The sequence below is a fragment of the Oryctolagus cuniculus genome, chromosome 1, assembly GCF_051225735.1.
Source record: "Oryctolagus cuniculus isolate XC-2025 breed Fujian yellow rabbit chromosome 1, ASM5122573v1, whole genome shotgun sequence".
Lineage (NCBI taxonomy): Eukaryota > Metazoa > Chordata > Mammalia > Lagomorpha > Leporidae > Oryctolagus > Oryctolagus cuniculus.
Window position 1 is genome coordinate 30,197,263 of NC_142867.1, and position 24,216 is coordinate 30,221,478.

The window sequence follows — 24,216 nt, forward strand, 5'->3', positions numbered from 1 at the left end:
AGTACTGCAGCCTTAAGTTAGGGAGCTTTGGGCTCAAGTGATGCTGAACTTGTCTCCAGGGGCCTTGCCTTCTGCTTTGCAGCCCTGGTGAGCTTCCTCCTCAGACACTAGGCTCAAGTGCAAGGTAAAGAGAGGCTGGACCCTCTGAAGGCTTTGAGCAGGTGTGAAGAAACTTCCCAGAAGCACTTGCAGGTCACATGCTGATTTCTGAAGCCCTCAGGACAAAGAGGGTGGTACATCCCTTAAACCAATCAGGTTGAGCCTTAGTGCTGAGAGGCGGGTGCCTGGGGGGAACAGGCCTCTTGGAGAAGGGACACCTGTGCCGAATCCTGCGAGAAGGGGGAGTCACACCCCACAGGCAACCTGAAGTGCCTGCTTTAGAGATTTTAGAGTGTGCAAAAGTGGCAGCATGGAGTAGGTTCTTAGTCAGTGGGAACCAGCACTGCGGGGCTGTGGCAAATCATCAGAGCTTTCCTTTGTTGTGCCTTGAGTCATTAGACCTTTAAGTAAAAGGGAGGGGAAAAATGTGCTAAGGGTCTCACACAGCCCCAGCAGCTGGTTTCAAGATGAGAATCTTGTCTATAAAGTTCTTTTCAGATCTATGCTGCATTTCTTTTTCTTTTTCAGATTTATTTATTTGAAAGGCTGAGTTACAGAGAGAAGGAGAGACAGAGAAAAGAGAGAGAGAGAGAGATGTCTTCCATTTGCTGGTTCACTCCCCAATTGGCCACAACGGCTGGAGCTGCGCTGATCTGAAGCCAGGAGCCAGGAGCTTCTTCCGGGTCTTTCACATGGGTGCAGAGACCCAAGGACTTGGATCATCTTCTACTGCTTTCCCAGGTCACAGCAGAGAGCTGGATTGGAAATGGAGCAGCTGGGACTCGAACTGGAGCCCATATGGGATGCCGGCACTGCAGGCGATGGCTTTACCCACTACACCGCAGCGCTGGCCCCTGCATTTCTTTTGAACCTGTAACACTTTCCCCCCATTCTCCAAAGTATATCAATGCCACGTGTTTTAAATAGTCCTCACAACCGCCCCGGATTCGTGTGGAGAAGGAGCGCTTCCTTGTACCTCTTCTGCGCCATCTGGGGAGTGTCTGCTGTTGGTGTGTACAGTGACTGTGAACCTGGAAAGAGACAGACTGCGCTGGCTACCTGGGCACAGATCTCAGCCCCAGCCCTTGGTTGTCATATGACCCCGGGCAAGGCAGCTGCCCCCTGCCTATTCCTCATCCAGAAAAATAGTAGCATCTGGCGCATCAGGCTGCTGCGTGAAGACAGTCAGGCTTTCTCTGACAGATGCAGCCTGATGAGGACACGGAGAAATTCAGAGTCTGCGTAGACGTGATTCTCGCCACTTCCTATCATCTCCTGGGAAAGCAGAACCTAGAACAGGGCTGTGTGATGGGAAGGTAGGTGCACTTAATGAAAAGCACGCAACCCTCGATTTAGAGAAATTACAGTGTCTTTAGTTTTGAGCAATGCAATAAATCATAAATAGATACTAATAAGTTAAATCAGGCTGCTTGACAAAAGAACAAGGTTGAATTGTATACATCTTGCACACGTCAAAGTCCTTTAATGCACACAGACTCAAACTGGTGCACTGGCATGGGAATTGCCAGCTCTGCCTTTACGAGCTGTGTGTCCTGAGGAAGCTCCCTCACCTCTCTGAGCCTTGACTTCACTGGCCAGATTAAGAGACTTATAGTTTCTTTCTTGTAACAAAGACCCAGTGTGGCACTGGGTGTGAAAGGACTTTGAAAACTGGGTGTGAAAGGACTTTGAAAACTTTGAAAACAATACTTCTCTTAGGTATTTCGAATTATTATAACTAGTCATCACCCACCATAAAAATATATTCAAGGACAACATAAAGACTGGAGCTCTCAATTTGAAACACTGACTTCAGTGTGACCTACAAACACTGACCTCATGCTTTTTAAGACGTTGACTGTTTTCTATTACCTCACCTTTGGCCAACATGGCATCTTCCTTAGAGAACAAACAGCAACTGGTGAATAGTTTCAGCCAGAAATCTGGACGGCCCAAAGCTCCCGGATTAAGGTAGCTTTCTTTATGAATGTATTTTCTGGCTAAACATGGAAACTGGATTAAACCAAGCACTTCATTGTGGATAAGGAAAATCGATGCCCTGTGGGCTTGGCTGTTTATAGGCCTACTACAAAAATGGATGCATTATTTATACTTACAAGTTCTGCTTTCTCAAACCGTGGCTGTTAGCTCTTCACTTCAAGTTCATTCACGGAGCCATCACACTGCAAAGTCAGTTATTTGGGGTTAAAAGCAACTAATGTCAGACCCCTGCTGGCCTAGTGTGGCACTGCATGAGTGCATACAATCTACAATTCCTGTTCATGGAGGAATGGGCTACCTGGGCCAGAGCTGAGATACTAAGGATCCAGTCTGGCTTCCCATCATTTCTAGGTGTCAACACTAATCAAAAGGTGTGCCAAAATGGGGGCAAGAGGAAGAGAAGGCCCAACTGAACTTACAGAGGAGAATATTTTTTAAGTGGGGAACTGGGGATCCCAATCTCCCAATCTACCTGTTCTCCAAACTCACTCCTCATTGCTAAGAGCTTGTGGGTGACATGGGTTTTCGGTAGAGTTTTGTATTTGCTGTTGACTGCATGTGCTAACCTCTCAGTGGTGCAGAGGTTTTTCTCTGCAGCTTTTTCTTCTACCTCTCAAGGACAAGAAGGAGGGCGTATGAGGGGTCAGGAGTTTAGGCGTCATGAGGCGTCGAGGAGTTTAGGAGTATGTGATGTGGCCACGTCAATAGGAGGTGGAGCTTGGAGGCATAAGCAGGCCCAGAACTACAACTCTTTTCCTCTTGCCTTCTGTATGTTCACCCATTCTTTCATGAAGCTGGAAGAAAGTGCGGCCTGCCACACTAAGGCAAAATGGGGTCCAGGCAAAAGGAAGCACAGAGCAGGCCAGAAGCAGCAGGAAGAACCCAACAAAACAAGGACCTCCAACGAAGAGAGCACAGCTCCCGTTCTGGGGAGGGGACCTTTCTTGGTGAATACCCCCGGCTTGTAGAAATCACCTGTCGCAGGACTGAAGTCAGAGGGTGGCCAAGCAGCTAAGACTCTGCTTCCAATCCAGCTGGTTTTGGCTACAGTGAATAGGTGACATAGTCCAGGAAGCATACCAAGGGGTTGGGATTGGGGAGTCATAGGATGGGGAAAATCATCCCCACTTTCTCTGCTTGAACCTAGCCTTGAAGATGTTCTTTTCTTCTTCTTGTCACAGTGGACCGCTCTAAGGAGGGGCACCAAGGGCCAGAAGTCAGGGTCTTCACGCACTGGAACCCCCCTACCAGCCCCATGATAAGAAGGTCGCAATAGGAAGATGGGGTTGTACTAGTTACCAGGGTGTCTTCCAACCTCGCTCCTCAACCGCTGCCACTTCAGGGCTCCTGCTTCCTGAGTGTGGCGTGAGTGACATAAATCCACTCTTCCCCATGAAACAAAATCATCCTCTCATTAGCATCCCAGAGATTGTCCTGTGATTGCAGGAAGGAGAGCTGTGATTGCCGATTTCACACTCGCAATGTGGAGGTCTCGGAGATTTTCAGAAGCGACGTTGGCTGGGCTGAGCAGGCAGTGGGAGCAGCCCATTCCTGATTTTCTGCCTGTGTTCCTCTCCCTGCACAGACACTTAGAGATGTAACTAGTCCCTTGTTGAAGGATTGTGCGGTCATTACTCCATTTTTTTCTATTAAACACATTGCTACACAAAACACTATTATGCAGAAAACCTTGTGCATGTGTCGTTTGTTTTGGTTAGACAGAAGTCTAGACAGCGGATCGGATCCCAGGAAGTCTCCCTTCAAAAAAATCTGCTTTTAATATTTTACCAATTAGCTTATAATCATAGTAATGCTACTACAGGTAGTAAATGTTTCTCGAGGGCCATGTGCCAGACACCATGTCAAGCCCCTTTATGCATGATCGTATCTGACCCTCTCCTCAACCCAGCTTGGAGATTTCTGTTCTTATCCTCATTTTAGAAACGAGGAAATGGGGGCATGGAGCACTTCCGTTTCTTGTTTGAAATGACTTCCAGGGCCAGGCGACGTGATCCAGAATCCATGCTCCCATTGTTTCACACAAACAGCACCCAACTTCATCTTAGGAAGAGGCAGCTTGGGTAGCGGGCGGCCCCTGGGCCTGGTGGAGTTGGCCACTTCACCAGGGAAAGGCAGTCTCTTAGAAGCTGAGGGCTGGCAATGTCAGCACCTTGAGGCTTCATTAACAAATCTTTGGTGTTGATATAAGGACCCACGTTGAAGGAGTGCACCCCAGTTGTCCCCACACATCTTCTTTAAATGCATTATTCAGTCAGCCCAGTTGTTCTACTTAACCTCTGCCGAACAACTGGTTGAAGTGATCCCCCGCCCCCCCCCCCCCATTAAGTTACAAGTTGTCATGGTGTTCTGTTGGATTAGCTAAGAGTATCACGAAATAGGAGGGTGGGTTGGTCCAATTCACAGCCTTGCTTGGTGCTGTGCCTTCCTAAAAGCAGTCGCTCAATAGGTGCACACGTGATGGTGAGAATTGGAGACTACACAGGCAGTAACTTTTCCCAGGCATGTTTGTTGTCCATGAGTTCCTCTGCCCTTAGGAGAGAAAGGGTGGGGGCAAGTGGAGCCAGGGGTGAGGAGGAGGAGGTGGAGGAAAGGCAGCTGTCTCGGCAAGTGAGCATATTTATTCTTTACCCAAGCTAAATGCTCTTGTTACATTCCAGCGGGTCTAATAATCTCCAAAGAAAATACCATCTTTGTGTCTCTGCTTACTTGGAAGGGCATGAACTCTGTATGAGACAGGCTGTGACCATATGGGAGAGTTGAGAGGAACAGGGTCCTCACTTAAATCACCAGCCTGATGACCCACATGTGGATACACACATGCACACAACACATGGCCCATGATCGGTCTGTTAGGAGCGGAAGAAAGAGGGATGGCGCAACAACTTCGCTGTAATCGTCATGAGGTGGAGAAAACTGTACTTCCAAGAGCTCCTTTCAGAAAAATAATTGTGTGGGGTTGGAAGAAATACTTTGAACGCCATTTGGACGAGGGTGGGGTGAGAGCTCAAAGGAGCAAGCTGGAATAGCAACAGATGGTCATTAAGTGGGCTTCTAAAAAGGGGGTCAGAGCTTTGTTTCTGAGTGTGGTATGCAGGTGGGGCGGGGTCTCCGTTCCCTCCCCCACCTGCTCCCATCCCTTCCTCTAAATAAACGTTGACCTAATATTTAAAGAAGTACACGTTGGAGAGGTGCCAAGTCAGTCTTCTTCCTCGAGTCCCCATGCTTTTCTCTGACACTGCGCACAGGGCCTCTCCATTGGTAGCTCCCAGCTGCGAGGTGCTGCTGCCCACGCTGATGTCCCAAGGGCACCCAAGGGTTTCTCTAGCCTCAAGGCTCCTGTACCAGGGAAGACATTTGGGAATGGTTCATGGTGCCACACAGACTCCCACCTTCAGTGACTTTATACCTCAGTTCTCCAGACTAGAAAATGGAGTCCCCATTAATGTGGGGCAAAGGGGCCTGCCAATATCCAAGGCTTATGGGACATTTTCACCCTGGTGTTTGGTGGTGTATTGGTGCGGGGGAGGTCTTACTCAACCCAGTGCTGCCTTTACTGGCTACAAGCTTAACCCCAGAAGGTAGCTTGGAAAGGAAAACCAGCAGGTAGCAGGAGAAAATGACAGAGAGAGAGAGAGAGAGAGCGCGCATACCTTGTTGCCTCTGACAAGGAAGCTTGCCTGCTTTGTGTTGAACACTGCACAGCCTCTGAGATTAAGAATCAGCCTTATTGGATGTTTCCTTTTAGAATCAAAAGGTGGAATCTTTGGGTGTCCTCTAGAATGTTCTGTGTGCTCTTGAGACACTAAAAGTGACCAAATCCAGATGAAGAACTCAGGTTTCCAATACATGTGACCTTAAGCAAATCACTTAAGTTCTTTAGGCCTTGGTTTTTCTCACCAGTTAAATGAGGTGCATTGGATCTATCTCTAAATGAGTGTTTCCTTTGACTGTCCCATGGACCACCAGAAAACCAGAACATTGGCACACAGAAGGCCCACGTTGCCCCCTGGACAAGTGAAAAGCTCTGAGAAGTCCCACAGAGGAGCAGCCTGCGCACCCTTGTGCTGCTGGCTCGCTTCCCAGTTTCCTTGACCACCGCACATTCTGCCATGGCTTGCGCACGTCTGGGGAAAGTCTAGGTATGAATCCAGCATGTTCCCTGACACGCACACACGCATGCACTCACATACAGGTTTGTACATAGGCACACATGCACATTCACCCATGGACACCCATGCACATGCATGCCCATGTGCCCACACAAACAGGTGCACACACACAGAGAGGAAAAAGAGCTGAGGTTCTTAGAGGGTCTCTTCGTATTTTCACTGTCACTTCTGACTTCACTGAGATCTTACAATGTTAAAGCCAGAAGACGAGGGAGAGAGCCTCCAACGTAGCTGACTCTATCGTCACTTCAGGAGTGCTTAGCAAGAGTGAGAATATGACCCACCAAGTGCCGCCCGGCTTGTAGGTGAGAGAGCAGGATGGCAGTCAGGTTTCCCAGCTGTCTTCTCCCTTCTCTTGGGAAAAGATGGTGCCCTCTGGGAGCACCACTGCTCTCGACATTCGCACTAGAGTAGATTTAGCTAAAGGTGTTTTCCACTTTCCTACATCAAGACACATTATCTTGAGGCTCTCTGGATACAGTGGCTATCAAAACATCAGTTAGGGGTGGGCCTTTGGTGCTTGGGACACTCACATTCCATACTGGAGTGTTTGGGTTCGAGTCCCACCTGGCCTTTAGCCCTGTCTCTACTCCCAATTCCAGCTTCCTGCTAGTGTGCATATACCCTGGGAGGTGGCAGTAGCAGCTCATGGACTCAGGTCCCTGCAACACACGTGAGGCACTCAGGTTGAGATCTGAACTGGTTTCCACCTGGCTCAGCCTGGCTGTTGCAGGCATGTGGGAGAATGAACCAGTGGATGGAAGATATTTGTATCTGTTGGCCTCACAAATAAAACAAAAATTAAAAAAAGCTACCAGTAAATTGACATTTTTGAATACCTAACATGTCAAGTGATTTTGCTAGCATTGACAACACAGCAGTAAGCAGTGAAACACTCAAAGAGTTAGAGAACAAATACACAGGATAATTGGGGATACTTATAATGGAGAAGATAAAGTGTAACAGGGTGATGTGGAGGGGGCTATGACCTTGGGGAGGATAGGGAATGAGCAGGAGAGCTCCACGTGGGCAACCTGGGGGTGTGCCCACAATCCTAACAGGGCTCCATTTTGATGGGTGGCTGTCAGCACAATAAATAGTAACTAGAAGCTACCATTTCTTTTTTATTTTAAGATTTATTTATTTTATTTGAAAGACAGAGTTACAGAGAGGCAGAGGCAGAGACACAGAGAGAGGTCTTCCATCCACTGGTTCATTCCCCAGATGGCTACAATGGCCGGAGCTGTGCTGATCCGAAGCCAGGAGCCAGGAGCTTCTTCCAGGTCTCCCACGCAGGTGCAGGGGTCCAAGGACTTGGGCCATCTTCTACTGCTATCCCAGGCCATAGCAGAGAGCTGGATCTGAAGTGGAGCAGCCGGGACTCAAACCAGTGGCCATATGGGATGCCAGCACTGCAGGCAGTGGCTTTTTCTGCCTGCTGTGCCACAGTGCCAGTCCCCAAGCTGCCATATCTAAGTGCTACACTGAGCCCTCTGTAAGCCTTCAGAGCTGGTGATTGACAGTGTCAGCATGAGAACAAGTCTGTCCGGGTCTTCAAGACCCAGTAGCGAGTGCGAACTCATTCCATTTTCTGATGGCTGGACTGCACATTTCTCTTTTTCCTGGAGATGCAGTACTAAGGTTAAGTGGCTCATAATGTTAACAGTTCCTCCCATGAATTCATTTGTCATTTCATTCCATTACTGTTAGGTTTCCCCCTTTGAGACCCTCCTCTACCCCAGTAACGTGCACAACATCCATTACATCATATCATCTGATGCCCGTTGTGTTTATACCTTACAAGGGAGCAAAGTATGTTTTTATGAATAGAGATTTGTTTTTCCATTGTTTCCCCCTGGGGGGAGCTGAATACTTTTTCTGAAGTTAGCCATTGTGTGTGGTTTGGGAGCTTGAACTGGCAAGAGGATGGATACACCCACATCTTACGTATTTTCTCTTCTGTGCAACAGTCTCAGCCGTTTTATTATTATTATTTTTTCTCCCTCCCAAATGGAATTCTCTTACTCTTGAAGGATGACCCAAGCTGAGAAATTTCCCGAACATCTGAAATCTGAGAATCAGTGCCTGGAATCCATGAGGCTCATGGTTTCCAGATGGAGAGACGGCAAGAAGAGGAAGTGGAGGAGTGCAGGAAGGCGGGAGTGAGGATAAAAGGCAGAGGGGGAAGCCTGAACTCTGGATCACTTCTGAGCGCCTTGTGAATGGGGCCTGTCCTCTCGCTTGCTCGCCAGGGCCGCTACCTGCCGTGGGGCCAGGCTGGAAGACACGGGAGGCCATGCATGTCCCCATGAGACCGCTTCAGGGATTAGGAAGGAAGTCATCATGCAGTTGTCTTTTCCGTGGGCATTGAGGGCAGGAACTGACCTCAGTGGCAGTATAAAAGTGAGCCCATGGCAGTTTGGCTATCAAGGGGGGCAGAAACACTCCAGGTGGACGTTTTCATTATTCCAGACATGGCAAAAGACAGCCATTTTTTTTTTTTTTTTTTGGACAGGCTGAATGGACAGAGAGAGAGAGAGAGAGAGAGAGAGAGATCTTTCTTTTTCCATTGGTTCACCCCCCAATGGCCGCTGTGGCCAGTGCGCTGTGGCTGGTGCACTGTGCTGATCCGAAGCCAGGAGCCAGGTGCTTCCTCCTGGTCTCCCATGCGGGTTCAGGGACCAAGCACTTGGGCCATCCTCCACTGCCTTCCTGGGCCACAGCAGAGAGCTGGACTGGAAGAGGAGCAACCAGGACAGAATCCGGCGCCCCAACCGGGACTAGAACCCGGTGTGCTGGAGCTGCAGGCAGAGGATTAGCTTATTGAGCCACAGCGCTGGCAAAAGACAGCCATTTTTAGAAATGCTGACTTCTCTGTACCTCTTAACCCTATGCAGTGGTGGACGCTCAGGTGACCTGAGTCTCCTCCCATGTCTTGCACGCATGCCCAAAGAGGGGAGAGGGTTTACCAGGCTGGAGTCATTTCTGATAAGTAGGATCTCAGAAGAATGCCTCTGTTTAGTCAGATGGCTGTTACGGTCTAGGGAAAATAGGAGTTTAGGGAAGACAGATTAGAACCCACCTGTTGGCTGGCGCCACGGCTCACTAGGCTAATCCTATACCTGCAGTGCCGGCACACCGAGTTCTAGTCCCTGTTGGGGTGCCGGATTCTGTCCCGGTTGCTCCTCTTCCAGTCCAGCTCTCTGCTGTGGCCCGGGAGTGCAGTGGAGGATGGCCCAAGTGCTTGGTCCCTGAACCCGCATGGGAGACCAGGAGGAAGCACCTGGCTCCTGGCTTTGGATCCACATAGTGTGGGCCATGGTGGCCATTTTCAGGGGGTGAACCGATGGAAAGAAGACCTTTCTTTCTGCCCCTAACTGCCTGTCAAAAAAAAAAAAAAAAAAAAAAAAAAAAAAAAAAAAAGAGAGAGAGAGAGAGAGAGAAAAACAAAATCCCACCTGTTAGCAAATGGAAAATTGGCTTAAGTGTTGAGAAAGTACCCATTTCTACAAGTGGTCATTTTCATCACCATTCCCATTTGAAACTGCATCCTAGATTCTCCCAACCACCATCTCCACCACGCAATCTTGTCCCTGGTTCTTCCCACTTGGAAAGGTTGGCTTTGCTGGGTAGATATAGACATGCAACCAGGTACAGAAGGCCTTGAAATGTGTGCAGAGAAACCCAAGCAGGCAAGTTGTTTCCAATGCACACTTCTAACCTCCAGATGTCCTGATAAAAGGTGCATACACAGCAAATGGCTCCCTGCAGCTGGAAAGCCACACTGGATTGATTCAGTGTTTTCAAGGACCAAGCAGATCTGAACCTGATCTGCATCGTGGGTGCGCATACATGTTGAATGAGGCTCTGGCTTAGGGAGGCGAGCAGAGGTGAATGCACTGGCCCAGCTTCAGCAGACCACTCACCTCACCCCGAGGGAGGAAGGGGCACTCTCTGCCTCTCCATATTTATGAACTTCTTTGGAGCTCAGTGGGACCTGGGGCCTGAGCCAGGTATTAGCTTTGGGAGAGGTGGGCAATTTCCTTTCCCTCACTCCTCCTTTCCCTGTGTCTGATTGTATTATTCAGAAGTGAATTATGATTTAATTCCTTCTGCTGTTGAGGGCATTACAAAATGTTGGTTGCAATAAATTTGTAAACAGTACTTAACAAAACAAGATGGATAGATGAGATTGTTCTAGCAAACAACGAAACTCATCATTACTGCCGACAGTCACGGAAGGAGCCCTACTTGTATACCAAATGGGGTACGCTGATTGAGGCCTTTGCCCTGCACAGCCTTGACCCAGCATGCGCTTTGACTTGCAGTGTTGAAAGCAGTGCATCCTTTGAGAAAAGATAATTCCAGTCACATGCTTGGGGGCTCTTTCTCTTAGGGTCTTCAGACCGGGGCTAGGTTACCACAAAGTGTTCAGTGATCCATGGGAAATGCAGCATGTCTCCATTCAGGGCTTACGATATGCTTTGCATCACTACCAGTGACAAGTAACTTTTTGGTCGATGGTTCCAACACAGATTAAGGTCAAAAGTGTCCCTGGAGACCACGTTCCCTAGTGAGAGACTGCCACAAAACTCCGTGTGTCCTTCCCTTCTGAACTCTTTCTTCTCCTAGCAACAACAACCACTTACCAGTTGTTCAGGCTGGTGTTATGTCTACGTACGGTTTATTCTTCTTGGAGCAAAGAGCTGGAGAAATACAGGGGAGAATCTGTTATTACAGGTTAAACTGTTACATTCAACTTGTAGTGAGGGTCTGGTTTCTTTTTATTATACTCCAATTTTGTTGTAATGACTATTGCCTAAAATAAATAGGCAATCGACAGGGACTTAGAGATAACAGGGATGCTTAAGTGATTTTTATAGTAGCAGTTTTTGTTGTGACAGAATTTGACCTGTATTCTGGTTATTAGTTTTATTCATCACATTGGAAACTTGGCACTCCCATTGTTCATGCCATTATATGCAAAGCACTGTAGCATGAAAGTCACTTATAAAGCTGTGAAAACTCTAAGCCAAGAGGCTCACAGAACACTAAAACCTCAGCTAGGGGATATATTCTGTTTTATTTAGCTAACCATTCTAGATAATCAAAGGCTTATTCCTTTTTCAAAATATTTAGTTATTTATTTGAGAAGCCAAGTGACAGAGAGAGATGGAGACAGATCTTTCATCTGCTGGTTCACTCCCCAAATACTGGCAACAACTGGGATAAGGCCAGGCAAAGCCAGGAACCCAGGACTCTAACCAGGTCTCCTATGTGGGTGGCAGGGACCCAAGTACTTAGGCCATAATTCACTGCCTTCCCAAGAGCATTTGCAGGAAGTGGGATCAGGGGCAAAGTCTTCAACCTGAAAGACTGTACTCAGACATGGGATGCAGGCACTCCCAGCAGTGGCTTAACCCGCTGGGTTTATTCCTTTTAATCTCTAAGTACCACCCCCCCCTTTTAACCATTTGTGATACGAGGATTTCTGAAGTATTCAATACACAAATTCTTGCCTTCTCAGAATAATTTAATTCCTTTAAGCATGATGTTCAGGGTCATCATTTTGAACAGATTGCCCTTAGGGACCGAGACGTGTAGAACTGTTTGGGGCACTGTGCCCACCTAAAGCAGGGCTTTGGAACCCCCTAGTCAACTTAAAACTTCTGTTGTTGTCATTTCATTTTCCTTTGGACCTAAATTTCCTCGAGAAGTCTGTTACTGTCTCTTAACCTGCTTGCAGACCCCTTGAACCTGCTTGCAGACCCCTTGGAAACCAGACATCAATCATTACTTGTCACGTGAAATAGGTTTGGAGTAGGTGTTTGATGGTGGAAGTTTGACCTTCCTTGTATGTGGTTTATTTCTAGTACTCATTTCATCTGGTCAGAAAACTTCCTTGGTTGTGGTTTCTCAGTCATTTTTCAGTGAGCTGAGCAGAAGAGCTAGATTTTTTGCAATTTCATCTCAAACACTCATTGTCAAACCACTTGTCTGGATTTGGGTCCACAGAACAGGGATAGGAGAAGCTGTCATGTGGCTGAGTCTGAGATGTACATGTTGCCACAGAACCCTAAAATGGTGCGCAGGTTGGAGGTTGTTTTTGTAAGGTATGTGACCATGACAGGTAAACTCACTGAGTGAACTTCAAAACAGGAGCTACTGTTGCTGTCCCTTTTCAAGAGCGTGAGGCTGGCCTTACCCCAAGCTGTTGGAGACACCTTCCTCATTTGACTGAAATGGACTCCGTGTCAGAGCCGGCCAGCTTTTGGGATTCTAACACCACTGCAAAAGAAGCCATAGCTCCCCCCTTGATGACTTCATTATTTATGGCCTTCCAGTAAGAATACTACACATCTCACAGTCTTCCTCTCCTTCCACAAGTGCCATTTCTGGATAGACATGGGTTTTACTGCTATCCTGAGCCCTTCCTGCCCCACTGTACACTGTGGCTTCTAGGTGATACAAAGCAAGGCCTGGAAAAGGGAAAATTCCTTTGCCTCCAGGCCATACTGTGTGTGTGTGTTTGGGGTGAAGACAGAGTGGATAGTAATGCTATTGAACAATTAATATATTGTAAGAATGAAGTAAGATTACATAAAAAATCAACTAGCAGAGTGCGGGGTCCAGAGAGCTTACTAAACGGTAACTACTGAGTGATTTTTAACCTGAAGACTGCAACATTTAAAAAATGTAGACACTCAAAGCAGCTGGTTACTGACTTCAAGCAGGCTTTTGTCTCCTGTGACATCTTCTTAAGACTGGCAGCCTTAGGTCTAGCTAATGATGGTGCCTTCTCAAGGCCGGGAGATATTCCTGAGAAGCTACCGTTTTGCCCTTTTAGGAGGAAAAATGCAATGACTTCATGTGTAAGTTGGACCAAGAAAAGATCAATAAAACAAAATAAAGAGCTGTCACTTTCAGAGGGGAAGATGATGAGAAAGGGCTGGTGTTGAGATCCTGGCACCAGGAAGTAGGGAAGAAAACCTCCAAACACATTGTGGTTTGTTAAAACACTGAAGAGCCCCAAGTGCTACAGCGCTTGGCACTGCCACCCACTGCGCGGGAGGAGTGTCCTCAGAAGTGGGGAGTAGGGGGCAGTGCCTAATGATTGCTACAGGAGACAGAGAGTCTGCTCTTCTGCACATCTCCAGCCTGGCTTACCGCATGACCTTGACTGACTTATCTCCCTATCTTGGACAATTTCCCTAAAGTCCTCACACTCCCCAGCAAATTAAAAGGCTATTGAGGAGAATGAGGTAAAAGGAAATTTAGAGCCAGGTTCAGAAACTGTAGCCCCTCTGAATTTTTAAACACTAGATTTAAAAAATACGTATTTATTTAAGTGGCAGAGAGAGCGAGCGAGCGAGCTCTCATCTACTGGTTCATTCCCCAAATGGCCATTATGGCTAGGACAGAGCTAGAGCCAGGTCTCCCATGTGGGTGGCACGATCCCAAGCACTTGAGCCATCACTCTGTCCCCTAGGGTCTACACTGGCAGGAAGCTAGAGACAGAAGTGAATCTGGCACTCCAATGTGGGATGCAGGTGTTTGGGCTAAATACCTACTTCTAAACTGCATTTTAATGACTGTAGGCAGGTGTCCCATTTTTCAACTTACAAAGTATCTATCATCTTGGGCCCTCCCAAGGGGCTCCTGAAAGCCTCTGAGTAAATGACCCCTAGTTTCAACTGCTTTATTTACAAGTTAATTCTATCTCTTCATCAATTATATGCAAATATGTACTTCTAAAACTCCAGAGATATTTTTCCGGGCCTAACAGAAATTTGTTCCATATAGTTTTCCTAGATAACATGGTAAAAATTAAAATCTGACCTCCCTGCTAGGTCATCCAAATTGTGCAGCCCCAATGTTATTTGAAGACATCATTCAAGACCAAGTATTCTGTGGTTGTTAACCTACTTTGTTCATAACAATTACTCTAGGAATGGATAATTTTACTTTGAGGAGAAAACATGTCCCTAAACAATAATGATCTTACATGTGTCCTTTTGCCACTTTCCAGGTATCTCTTAAGGCACTGTGAGGAAGTCAGGAGTAACCCAGACTCCCACATCTCATAACCGAAACGCCATCATCCCCAGCATGACCAGAGTTGAGTATGCAGATTGTCATGAATATTTACACCTAACAGGGTCCTTTGTGCACAACTCTGAGAGACAAATGGTATTTCCAGTAATAGTTTATTGATTTCCAAATGCACAGGGCGCCAAGTCCGAACATCCTGGGATAGCAGTAAATCTCTCTTACAAAATAATTTACAGTATGAAAATGATATACTGAAACATTAACTCAACGTGTAATTCCCTTGAAAGATTGAGTGTTCCCTTGTTTAACGTAAAGTGTGGAAGGGGAAGATGACTAAGGAGGGAATGTGACTGTGCCCAGGAAAACAGGCAGAGGACAATGGGTTTGTTGCTTCTCCCCACTTATGCAGTGCAGCCTGTCACTGCACAAAGACTGGTCAGGTTTACCTTCCATCAAATGTAAATCTGCTGTGCCCTCAAGGCCTTATCCATCCCAGCACGGGCTCTGTGGCCTATCTGTGGCCTATCTGTTGTTGTTCCAGTGTACCCTGAAGGGTCTACATTTATTTTCACTGCCCTGCTCTAGCCCTGGCTCTGTTTCTGGTGTGCTCTCAGTTCCAAATGATAGCGTCTTACCAGGCAAGTCCCCAGAGGCAGGCCACCTGTTACAGCTCTGGGAATAGGCTGGGCAGGGGGCTTTAGAAACATAACTGAGTAAAGGCAATGCTAACCCCCTTGGGCTTCTTTTTCTCTTAGGGTTGGGCTGGACAGATGTGTCTTGATCTACAACAAGATTTTTTTTAGAACAGAAAGATGTCAATGTGTTTGGTATATAATAAACATGCAACTGATTTCCTTATTGAAAAGCACATACTGAACAGCTATTATGTGAGGGTGGAACTTGAGGAATTAGCAGGAGAAGAAATTCCAGGCTGGGGGAGGAGCCATCCCAGGTCCTGTCACTACTACAAAGTCGTGAATTCTAGAGGTCATCAGAGTAGCTGGCCATCCAAACTCCCCGTGTCGCAGACACCTTGGAGAAGACTGGACTGCAGTTCTCTCGGGGCTGTCGACTTGACACACTGCTTAGGAGCTGACAGCTCTTGCCAGGGAGGTGCTCTTCTGTTAAGCATCTTGTAAGCAAGCAGCTAAGCTCTGAGAACCTGGTGGCACTTCCAACAGGCTGGCAGGAACCTCTGCTGTAGCGTACAAGACAGGGTTGCTCCGAGCTTTTCTAGTTCTTAGAGTATGCGTGTGCGTGCCTGCATGCATATATATACATGCACACCCCATTTATCATTGACAAAGAGGTAACCCCCACCACATGAACACACACACAATCTAGGTATCAGCACAACAGTTCAGACTCACTGGACTCAGAACTGCCCCATCCTCACAGAGCACAGAGGAAAGATTTACTAAAAAGTAGAAAGACTTCTTTTTCTACAGCAAGGAAATTTCCAAATAAAGTCAGAGTAGAGAGAACAATCTTCACCTTTACCATTCCTGAAGATTTCTATACTCTAAAGCCAAGAAGTCTCTTATCTGTGGAGAATGGCACTAAAAAGGAAAGAGTACTCCTACTCGTGGGGCAGGCCCAAGTTAGCTATGTCTATCGAAAGCATCTGCTAGAGTGGAGGAATAAGGCTAGCTTGGTGCCATTTCTGAGCCAAATTAGTCATGTATGTCATTTTAAAAGAATTCATGATGTGGGACAGTCAGACTGTACTTGGGGAACCGGAAGTCTTTTTCCCCCCTTCCTCTGTATTTCTCAGGTGTACCATGGCATGGTACAAAAGGATCTGTCCAGAATATGGAAAGCTGGGATCACATCTGACTTCAGCATTTCCTTGCTGTGTAACTGGAGACAAGCCACTCTTATAGCTGGTATCCGTTTTATCATCTAAGAAATAGGTGTGGAGTAACACAGGGCCTGGCTTATAGCTGGTCTTCAATAGTTTATTTCCCTTCCTGGTCTGTCAAAACGGAGAGTCCCAAGTACTTCTTGGGACTGCCTTGGATTTAATGCTATCAAATCAAAGGACAATTCCTTCTAACATCTAGAAACGCGACATTTCGAAAGCAGCCAGGAATCGCTCTGACTACCAGGTTCAGCCTGGTGACACCCATACCTCATACCTGCCTCCCTTGGGATTTCTGCGATCCTGACGCCTGCAGCCAGCCAGTCAGGACACAATTCTGAGCACTCTTAACTTTTACTGACCTGGCAGGTGGGAAGCCTCGTCATGCTGGGGCTCAAGGCAAGGTGCACGCTCCAGCTTTGGGGGAAGCTGGTGCCACTGCAGGAAGCATCCTAGTTCTTACATTGATAAATGCTGCCGGCAGGAGCTTAGGAGCCTGGGCAGAAGCTGCTGTGCTGCATTTAATGCTTCCCTGGTTAAAGTTTTATCAGGTGCTGAAGACAGCAGGAGCCCATAAAGCAAATCTGCAACCCTTTCTAAGTAAAAGCAAAAGCGCTCTCCTTGAGGATTACAGACATGATAATTTATTGAGACAGGCTGGCACATATTTTTATATTCCTGTTTATATCCACTGCATAAATGCTTGGATTTTTCAAATAGTAATTTAAAGTAATAAAACATGATTAGGAGCTAAGAGCCAATCATTTATCCATTGCTAATATAGGGCTACTATTTGGAGGTCAAACAATGATTGCTAGGGAAAGATAACACAAGTTTCCAAACCCTACAGTTTTTAAAAACCTTTTGATATTTTAAGCTCTTTCAAGAGTGGCTATTGGTCCTTCTTTCAGGGTGGTTTGGCTGGATATGATCGGAGGTTGTAATCAGTGCTATGTTGAATTCTCCAGTTTTTGCAGAGACAGAGCACCAAAATCATCTTAGTCATTTGTTGGCTATCAGGTTTGAGAAACATTTTTGTCTCTCAGCCCGAGTATCCTGACATACTTAGTGAGCTAGGGTAGTCACAACTTAGCAGTGTTCATGCCTGGTAGCTTTCTGGCCTCAAGGGAATAAATCTTTTCATAGCATGCACAGGACTCAACAATGACACAACTAGACTGCTACAATAAGCAAGTATTGTTTCTGCTTCAAAACCTTCCTGCTCACACATCAATCAACTGACCCAGAAGTTTTGTGATAGGTACAGAGGTTGCAGGCAGGCAGGTGGGAGTGAGGGATTTCCTCCAACACAGGCTCCTTTGGTTCTGCTTCAGACACACTAGAGGCCTAGGCCCTGTGTTGGCAGCAACCCCAAGGTTGTTTGCATATGGTTCCATTGTATGTCTCAGAGGGATACACCAAAACATCACTAAAGGCAAAGGAGAGCGAACAAACTACCCATTTGTAAATAAAATTATCTTTCTAGTCTCATTTTATCTTAGCTTATGTGTATGAACATTCCATTTCATAACATAACTATGTTTCCTGTCCCAGGGTATCCCCTGCCTCCAAGCCATTCCTTAAATAATGCTACTGTTTCAGGAAGATGCTAGTCTAAGCTTGTAGTTTTGCATTCCCTTAGCACATCACTGCTATTTGACAGGGTAGGAATCCCGAGTTGGGACTGGGGAAAGGTAAGAGGTCCTAGCTCAGGGCAGTCTCTCATGTTGCTTAAGAACAGAGAGCCAGAGTGTGGGGAATGAGCTGAAGCCCCGTGGACAAGGGCTAGGAAAGAAGGACTCCTTCCAGACGGGGTAAAAGGAAGGTGTGTGCTGGGACACAGGGCTGACCTCTTCCCATACTGCAGTTAAGTCATATGAGGCTAAACTGGGGTGGGGCTGTCAAAAACTGAAGACTCCCACTTGGTAATCCTTTCCTGTTGTGACAAACCCACACAACTTGCAGATATCACCCAAATAATTTGTGTTCTATAAGATCCATCAGTGACTACTTTGGAAGTTCAGGCAATTTGAATTCAGATACACTAACTCTACTTTTAATCAGATTTCTTTGGTCTTCTCTCTCCTACCCCCAACAAGGTCATTTCCTTTCCATCTCTTCAATCATTTTATCATGTCCACAGTATTGAATTATGAATCTGAAGACCTGGAAAACCTCATATACTAAAAATATGTGCATCTTTCTAACTTTTAACTCTTTCTCCAACCCTAGTTTCATGCCATCTGACGGAATTCATGGCACCATATTTTCATACAGAACTGGACTTTCAGAGACTGTCTAATATGAGTCAACATATCCTATTCTGCACTCATTTATGTCATGCTTCAATATGAACAATATGGAGTTTTCTGTGAGCAGGTAGGGGAAAAACTCAGTTCAACATTATTCCAGATCCTGCCTATTAAAGTGATATTATTTGGCTGTACAATATTACAGGGGTTGGCTTTCCTGAGTCATTTCAAAGCAGCCATCGAAGGACCCCTCTTAACTGCTTCAAAGGGGCTCTTTTCCTTGACAGAGCACAACAGGAAGAGAAGCACACAGTTAGTAAGCACAACGCTGGCATCCTTCAGAGAGCTGTGTGCCCGCTGTGGATCCAGGGGTGTATCTGGTGGAAGTGTGTGTGTTGCTGGGCAGCTTTCACAGGACTCAGAAGCCATCACATACACGCTGTCACATACACACGGGGAGGGGGGTGATTCTCCGCTGGGGACGGCAAGCCTTCATGTGTCCTCTTCTTCACTGGCACCACTACAAAGGAAAAGGAGAACCGGGTGAGTTACGGCATCACAGACAGGGAGGCACCAGTCTAGGGTGGCCCAGGCTGTGCTGTCAGACATACCTGGATTCAAGTCCCAACTACCACGACTGAGCAGGGCAGCAAGGGACAAATGGCTTAATTTCTTTAATTTTTTTTTTTATCTAACTATAGGGAGAATAATGATGAAACTGACTTTATCAGGTTGCTGGAGGATTAAATAAGAGAATACATATAAAACACACAGTGCCTGGTATGCGAATAGTTATTTAAAAGATCAGGTGAAGATCATAATTTTTAAAACTTATTTGAAAAAAAAAATCAGAGGGAGTGTGGTTTCTTCTGAAGCTTAAGCCATCTAGTGTTAGCAGGGAACAACAAGAGAGCAAGGAGAGGCTATCCTCTGCCCTGCAAGTGGCACCTCACAAACCTTGGAATCAAAGACAACACAGGCCAGAGGTACATCACTGGGTTTAAATGCCATCTCTTCAGAGAAGGTAGTCTCTCTAAGTACATTCCCCAGTTATTCTCTATCATTTCTTTCATAGTTCTTATCACATCCTATAATTTGCTTGCTAGAACATACAAGAGTGGCAATACTATTTTAACTACTGCATATCTAGCACTTAAAAAAAGGGAGTGGAATAAAAACAGGAAGAGAGGGTGGGTGGGAGGGAAAGATACAAGTGAAAGTTATGGCCAGTCATTACTGTCCTGGCCAGAGTATTTCAGACGTCTATGATGTTTCAGTGGGTTGTAGAGCCCCAGAGACATGGCTCTGAGCACCACAGCTGCTCACAGGCGTGGTCCTGGGAGAGAACATGGTAGATGCAGGGATCAGGACAAGAAGGCAGAGCACACTTAGAAGGGTAAAAGTGAGCTAACTTGCCTGGTTTCTCCTTATCCACTTCCAGAGGTCACTGTCCTTAAAATATTAACAAGGGCCAGGCCTGATCCTAGGACACAGGAACTATTAATATCCCCATTTTAGATATGAAGGAAGTGAACCTCTGAGAGATGTAAAATCTGAGGACCACACACTATTCAGTCTGTGTCCTTAAAACTCAAGTTTCCGTTTTGGTTGGACACAGTTGAAAGTAGCCAGCTGGTGAGAAAAAAAGGCCTTTAGGGTAGCAGCTCCCTGCTATGACCTAGAAACTCCTCATCCGCAAGGGACTATCTATATCTACATAAAACTTGCGTTCTTTTGTATCCATTTGGGAAAGACTTTGGGAGAAAACGTCTTAGTACCTACACTAAGGGTGGAGACATTTAAGACACAGGGTCTTTACAGATCAAGGTAAATGGACTCTGAGCCAAAGACAAGCTCAGCAACCTTCACCACCCACAGTTTTGCCCTATATCCACTCCTTTTCCCTGTGTTCTTATCTAATCACAGGACCAAGGGTGCATGCTAGGACAGGCCAGACAGTGGACTGTCATTACAATAGAATTTTGTGGCATCCATCCAAAGGGAACAAAGGATCTTTTATGAAAACTTCTCATCAGAATCAAGGCAGAGTTGGAACCAGTGCCATATTTTCCTGCTTGGTATTATATCCAAAGCAAAGCTCTTACTGTTCTCTTGTCAGTTTTACGTCAAATCTGAGGGCATGGTGCCTGTGCCCTTTCCCCAAGCTGCAGTTAACTTTTTAGCGTTCTTAAGATATGCAGTTTAAAGGGTTCATGAACCTGCTGAAACTGCAGACAACAGTTTTGTCTGTGTGTCCCTTTGTCTGAGAGAGACCATAATTTTCATCATATATTCAAAGAGGTCAACGACCACCCCTCCGCCCACAGACAATAATCAAATGTGTATAAAAAATTTTTTTTTCCTAGTTGTCAGGTTCTTTACTGTAAGAATTGGAGAGTGGCTCAGGAAAAAAGATTTAAAGTCCTGACTGAGAGTATCTTTTCTCATTACCTTAAAAAGAGACCTGTTTTGGGACCCAAAAGATGTAATTTATCCCCAAGTTTAAAAAACAAATCCTTGGGATTCTGGCTCTTATCAATCCCATCATATGCTTAATATGTTCTGACTGCTTTCTACGTGTTAGGCATGATGCTAGGCATCACAGCAAATAAGATGGACGCAGCAGTTGCCCTTGTGGATTTTATAGCTTAGTAGGTGTGACAGAAAGAGGGGGCATGGAGGGGAGACAGGAGGGAGGGGGAGAGAGGGAAAGAAAAATGTTTTTCAGAGTAGCATCTTTGAAGCATCTTCTTTTCACAATAACCCACTTTCGTGCAGTCTCTCCTTAAGTGTTAACCTGATGGCCTAACAGGTATGAGACATCATCTCTCCTGAATCTTCCTCCTTCCCTTTGTAAATCAGGTCATCCAGTCATCCATCTTCCTAGGATTCTTCCTGAGACACCCTAGAAGTCTCCACTTTGCCCAAATGAAGCAACACAGCCCCCCTCCACTTCAGCCACTCAGCTTCCTCTGAAATCTACTTTACGGTTAAGATTAATAACTAGATACCATATGTTCTCCCTGATCGGTGACAACTGACTGAACACCAAAAAGGAAACCTGTTGAAGTGGAATGGACACTATGGGAAACGGTGACTTGATCAGCATAGCCCTGACTGTTAATGAACAACTTAATACATTATCCCTCTTAGTAGTTTTTTTGTCTGTTCTACTTAATATGACTGGTTTAATTCTGTAATTAATACACAGTTATTCTTAAGTGTTGAAATTTAACTGAAATGTGATCCCTGTTAAACATAAGAGTAGGAATAAGAGAGGGAAGAGATATATAATTTGGGACATGCTCAAGCTGACTTGCCCCAAATGGTAGAGTTAGAAACATACCAGGGGACTCCAATTTAATCCCATCAAGGTGGCATGTACCAATGCCATCTCACTAGTCCAAGTGATCAATTTCAGTTCACAATTGATCATAATGAAAGGACTAAGAGTCAAAGGGAGCACATAAGCAAGTCTAGTACCTGCTAACACTAACCGATAGAATAAATAAAGGGGAGAGTGATCCAACATGGGAAGTGAGATACTCAGCAGACTCATAGAATGGCAGATGTCCTGAATGGCACTCTGGCCTCAGAGTCAGCCCTAAAGGCATTCAGATCTGGCTGAAAAGCCCATGAGAGTATTTCAGGCATGGAAAGCCAAGACACTCTGGCAAAAGATCTCTGTGAGTGAGATCTCAGTGGAAAGAACAGGTCTTCAAAGAAGGAGGTACCTTTCTCTGAAGGGAGGAGAGAACCTCCACTTTGACTATGACCTTGTCTAAACAAGATAAGAGTCGGAGAACTCAGAGGGCTTCCATAGCCTTGGAAACTCATGACTGGAGCATAGGGAGATTACTGATGCCATAGACAGGAGTGTCAATTGGTAAAGTCAACAACAGGAGTCACTGTGCACTTACTCCTCATGTAGGATCTCTGTCCTTAATGTGCTGTGCATTGAGATTTAATGCTATAACAAGTACTCAAATAATATATTTCACTTTGTGTTTCTATGGGGGTGCAAACTGTTGAAATCTTTACTTAATGCATACTAAACTGATCCTCTGTAAAAAAAAAAAAAAAGAAAATAAAGAAAAGAAAAGAAAAGAAACTATCAACTCCCAACTTGACTCTCACTGGGATTAAACATGACAATAGGTCTGATCTGATTTCATCATCATTAAAAAAAAATCATCTATTATTTTTCACCTTATGTTTCTGTGTGGGAGCAAACTGTTGAAATCCTTACTTAATGTATACTAAGCTGATCTTCTGTATATTAAGATAATCGAAAATGAATCTTGATGTGAATGGAAGGGGAGAGGGAGTGGGAAAGGGGAGGGTGTGGGTGGGAGGGACGGTATGGGGGGGAAGCCATAGTAATCCATTATTCGTACTTTGGAAACGTATATTCATTAAATAAAAGTTAAAAAAAAATAAAAAAAAAAGATTAATAACTAGAGTGGGATTCAGAGGTTATCTAATTTCTTTATAATGTTCGTTTATAATAATGAAGTGAAGTGTTAGGCAGAGAGCCCCCATTCCACAGCAGGCTCTTACCAATGACAGAGGCAGCATCATGCAATGACTCTGACATTACCAGACTGAAATAGGTTCCAATCCCTGGGTAAGTCACCAAGTCTTTCTGAATCTGTGACCTCATGGTAATACTATCTATCTTACAGGGTTATTATGAAAGCTTCACACATTCTGTACAATACAAATGACAAGAAATCTTGGCCTCCTTCCATATTATATTGAATAAAAACCTGCCTCCCTGGGTCTGTGTCACAGTGCAGTGGGTTAAGCTGCCACCTGCAATGCCAGCATCCCATCTGAGTACTGCTTTGAGTCCTGACTGCTCCATTCCCAATCCAGCGCCCTGCTAATGTATCTGAGAAAGCAGAGACGGCCCAAGTACTTGGGCCCCTACCATGTATGTAGGAGACTTGAAGGGAGAGCCAAGCTCCTGGCTTCGGTCTGGGTCAGCCCTGGGTGTTGTAGACATTTGGGGATTGAACAAGTAGGTGAAGATCTCTTTCTCTGTCTCTCCCTCTCTATAACTCTATCTTTCAAATAAGTAAAATAAAGTCTTTAAAACAAAAACAAAACCTGCCTCCTCCTAACTTTCCCTCAATGGTCCTACTATGGGCGTCTGAAACATTACCTTCTAGAACAAGCATGTACCAATTCCTTTCAAATACTGGAGAGCAGCAGTAATGTTGCTTTGATTGCCTGGAGAGTTCTGTTTGTCTATTTTTAAATGACAATTCCAGATGGACAGGTATTGGATAAAAGACTGAGTTCCTTGGCTCTGACCCTCTTCTATGTGGTAGACCTCTAGAAAAATCCATCTCCTGCCAAATACTGATGAGGACAAATACTGAGTGAAATTTAGTTAAGTGGCCTTATCTCAGTCACTGATTGATCTAATTTAGAAGCACTGTTGTATCTAAAAGTGGTAGTCTTACTGGATAAAGAAATTATGGGATATATACTCTATAGGATACTACACAGTAGTAAATAACAATGAAATCCGATCATTTGCAACAAAATGGAGGAATCTGGAAAACATCATGCTGAGTGAAATAAGCCAGTCCCAAAGGGACAAATATCATATGTTCTCCCTGATCGGTGACAACTAACCGAGCACCAAAAAGGAAATCTGTTAAAGTGAAATGGACACTATGAGAAACAGTGACTTGATCAGCCCTTGCGCTGACTGTTGATGAACAACTTAATACTTTATCCCTTTTAGTAT

At 45.5% G+C, this 24,216-nt stretch overlaps 1 protein-coding gene across 2 annotated transcripts in view; it reads right to left on the bottom strand.

Moving 5' to 3' along the window:
• Positions 1–7,406: 7,406 nt before the first annotated feature.
• Positions 7,407–24,216, bottom strand: part of TRIM44 (TRIM family member 44) — a 118,756-nt gene continuing 101,946 nt past the window's right edge. The window contains exons 5-6 of one of the 2 annotated variants that reach the window (XM_051852319.3): positions 10,940–10,996; positions 7,407–7,912 (exon numbers count right to left, since the gene is read on the bottom strand). In XM_051852319.3, the coding sequence (XP_051708279.1) occupies positions 10,975–10,996 (22 nt within the window). In that variant the 3' untranslated portion in view covers positions 7,407–7,912; positions 10,940–10,974. Of the gene's footprint in view, positions 7,913–10,939; positions 10,997–14,478; positions 18,976–24,216 lie in introns of those variants that run through there. The other variant, XM_051852309.3, reaches the window with a different exon arrangement.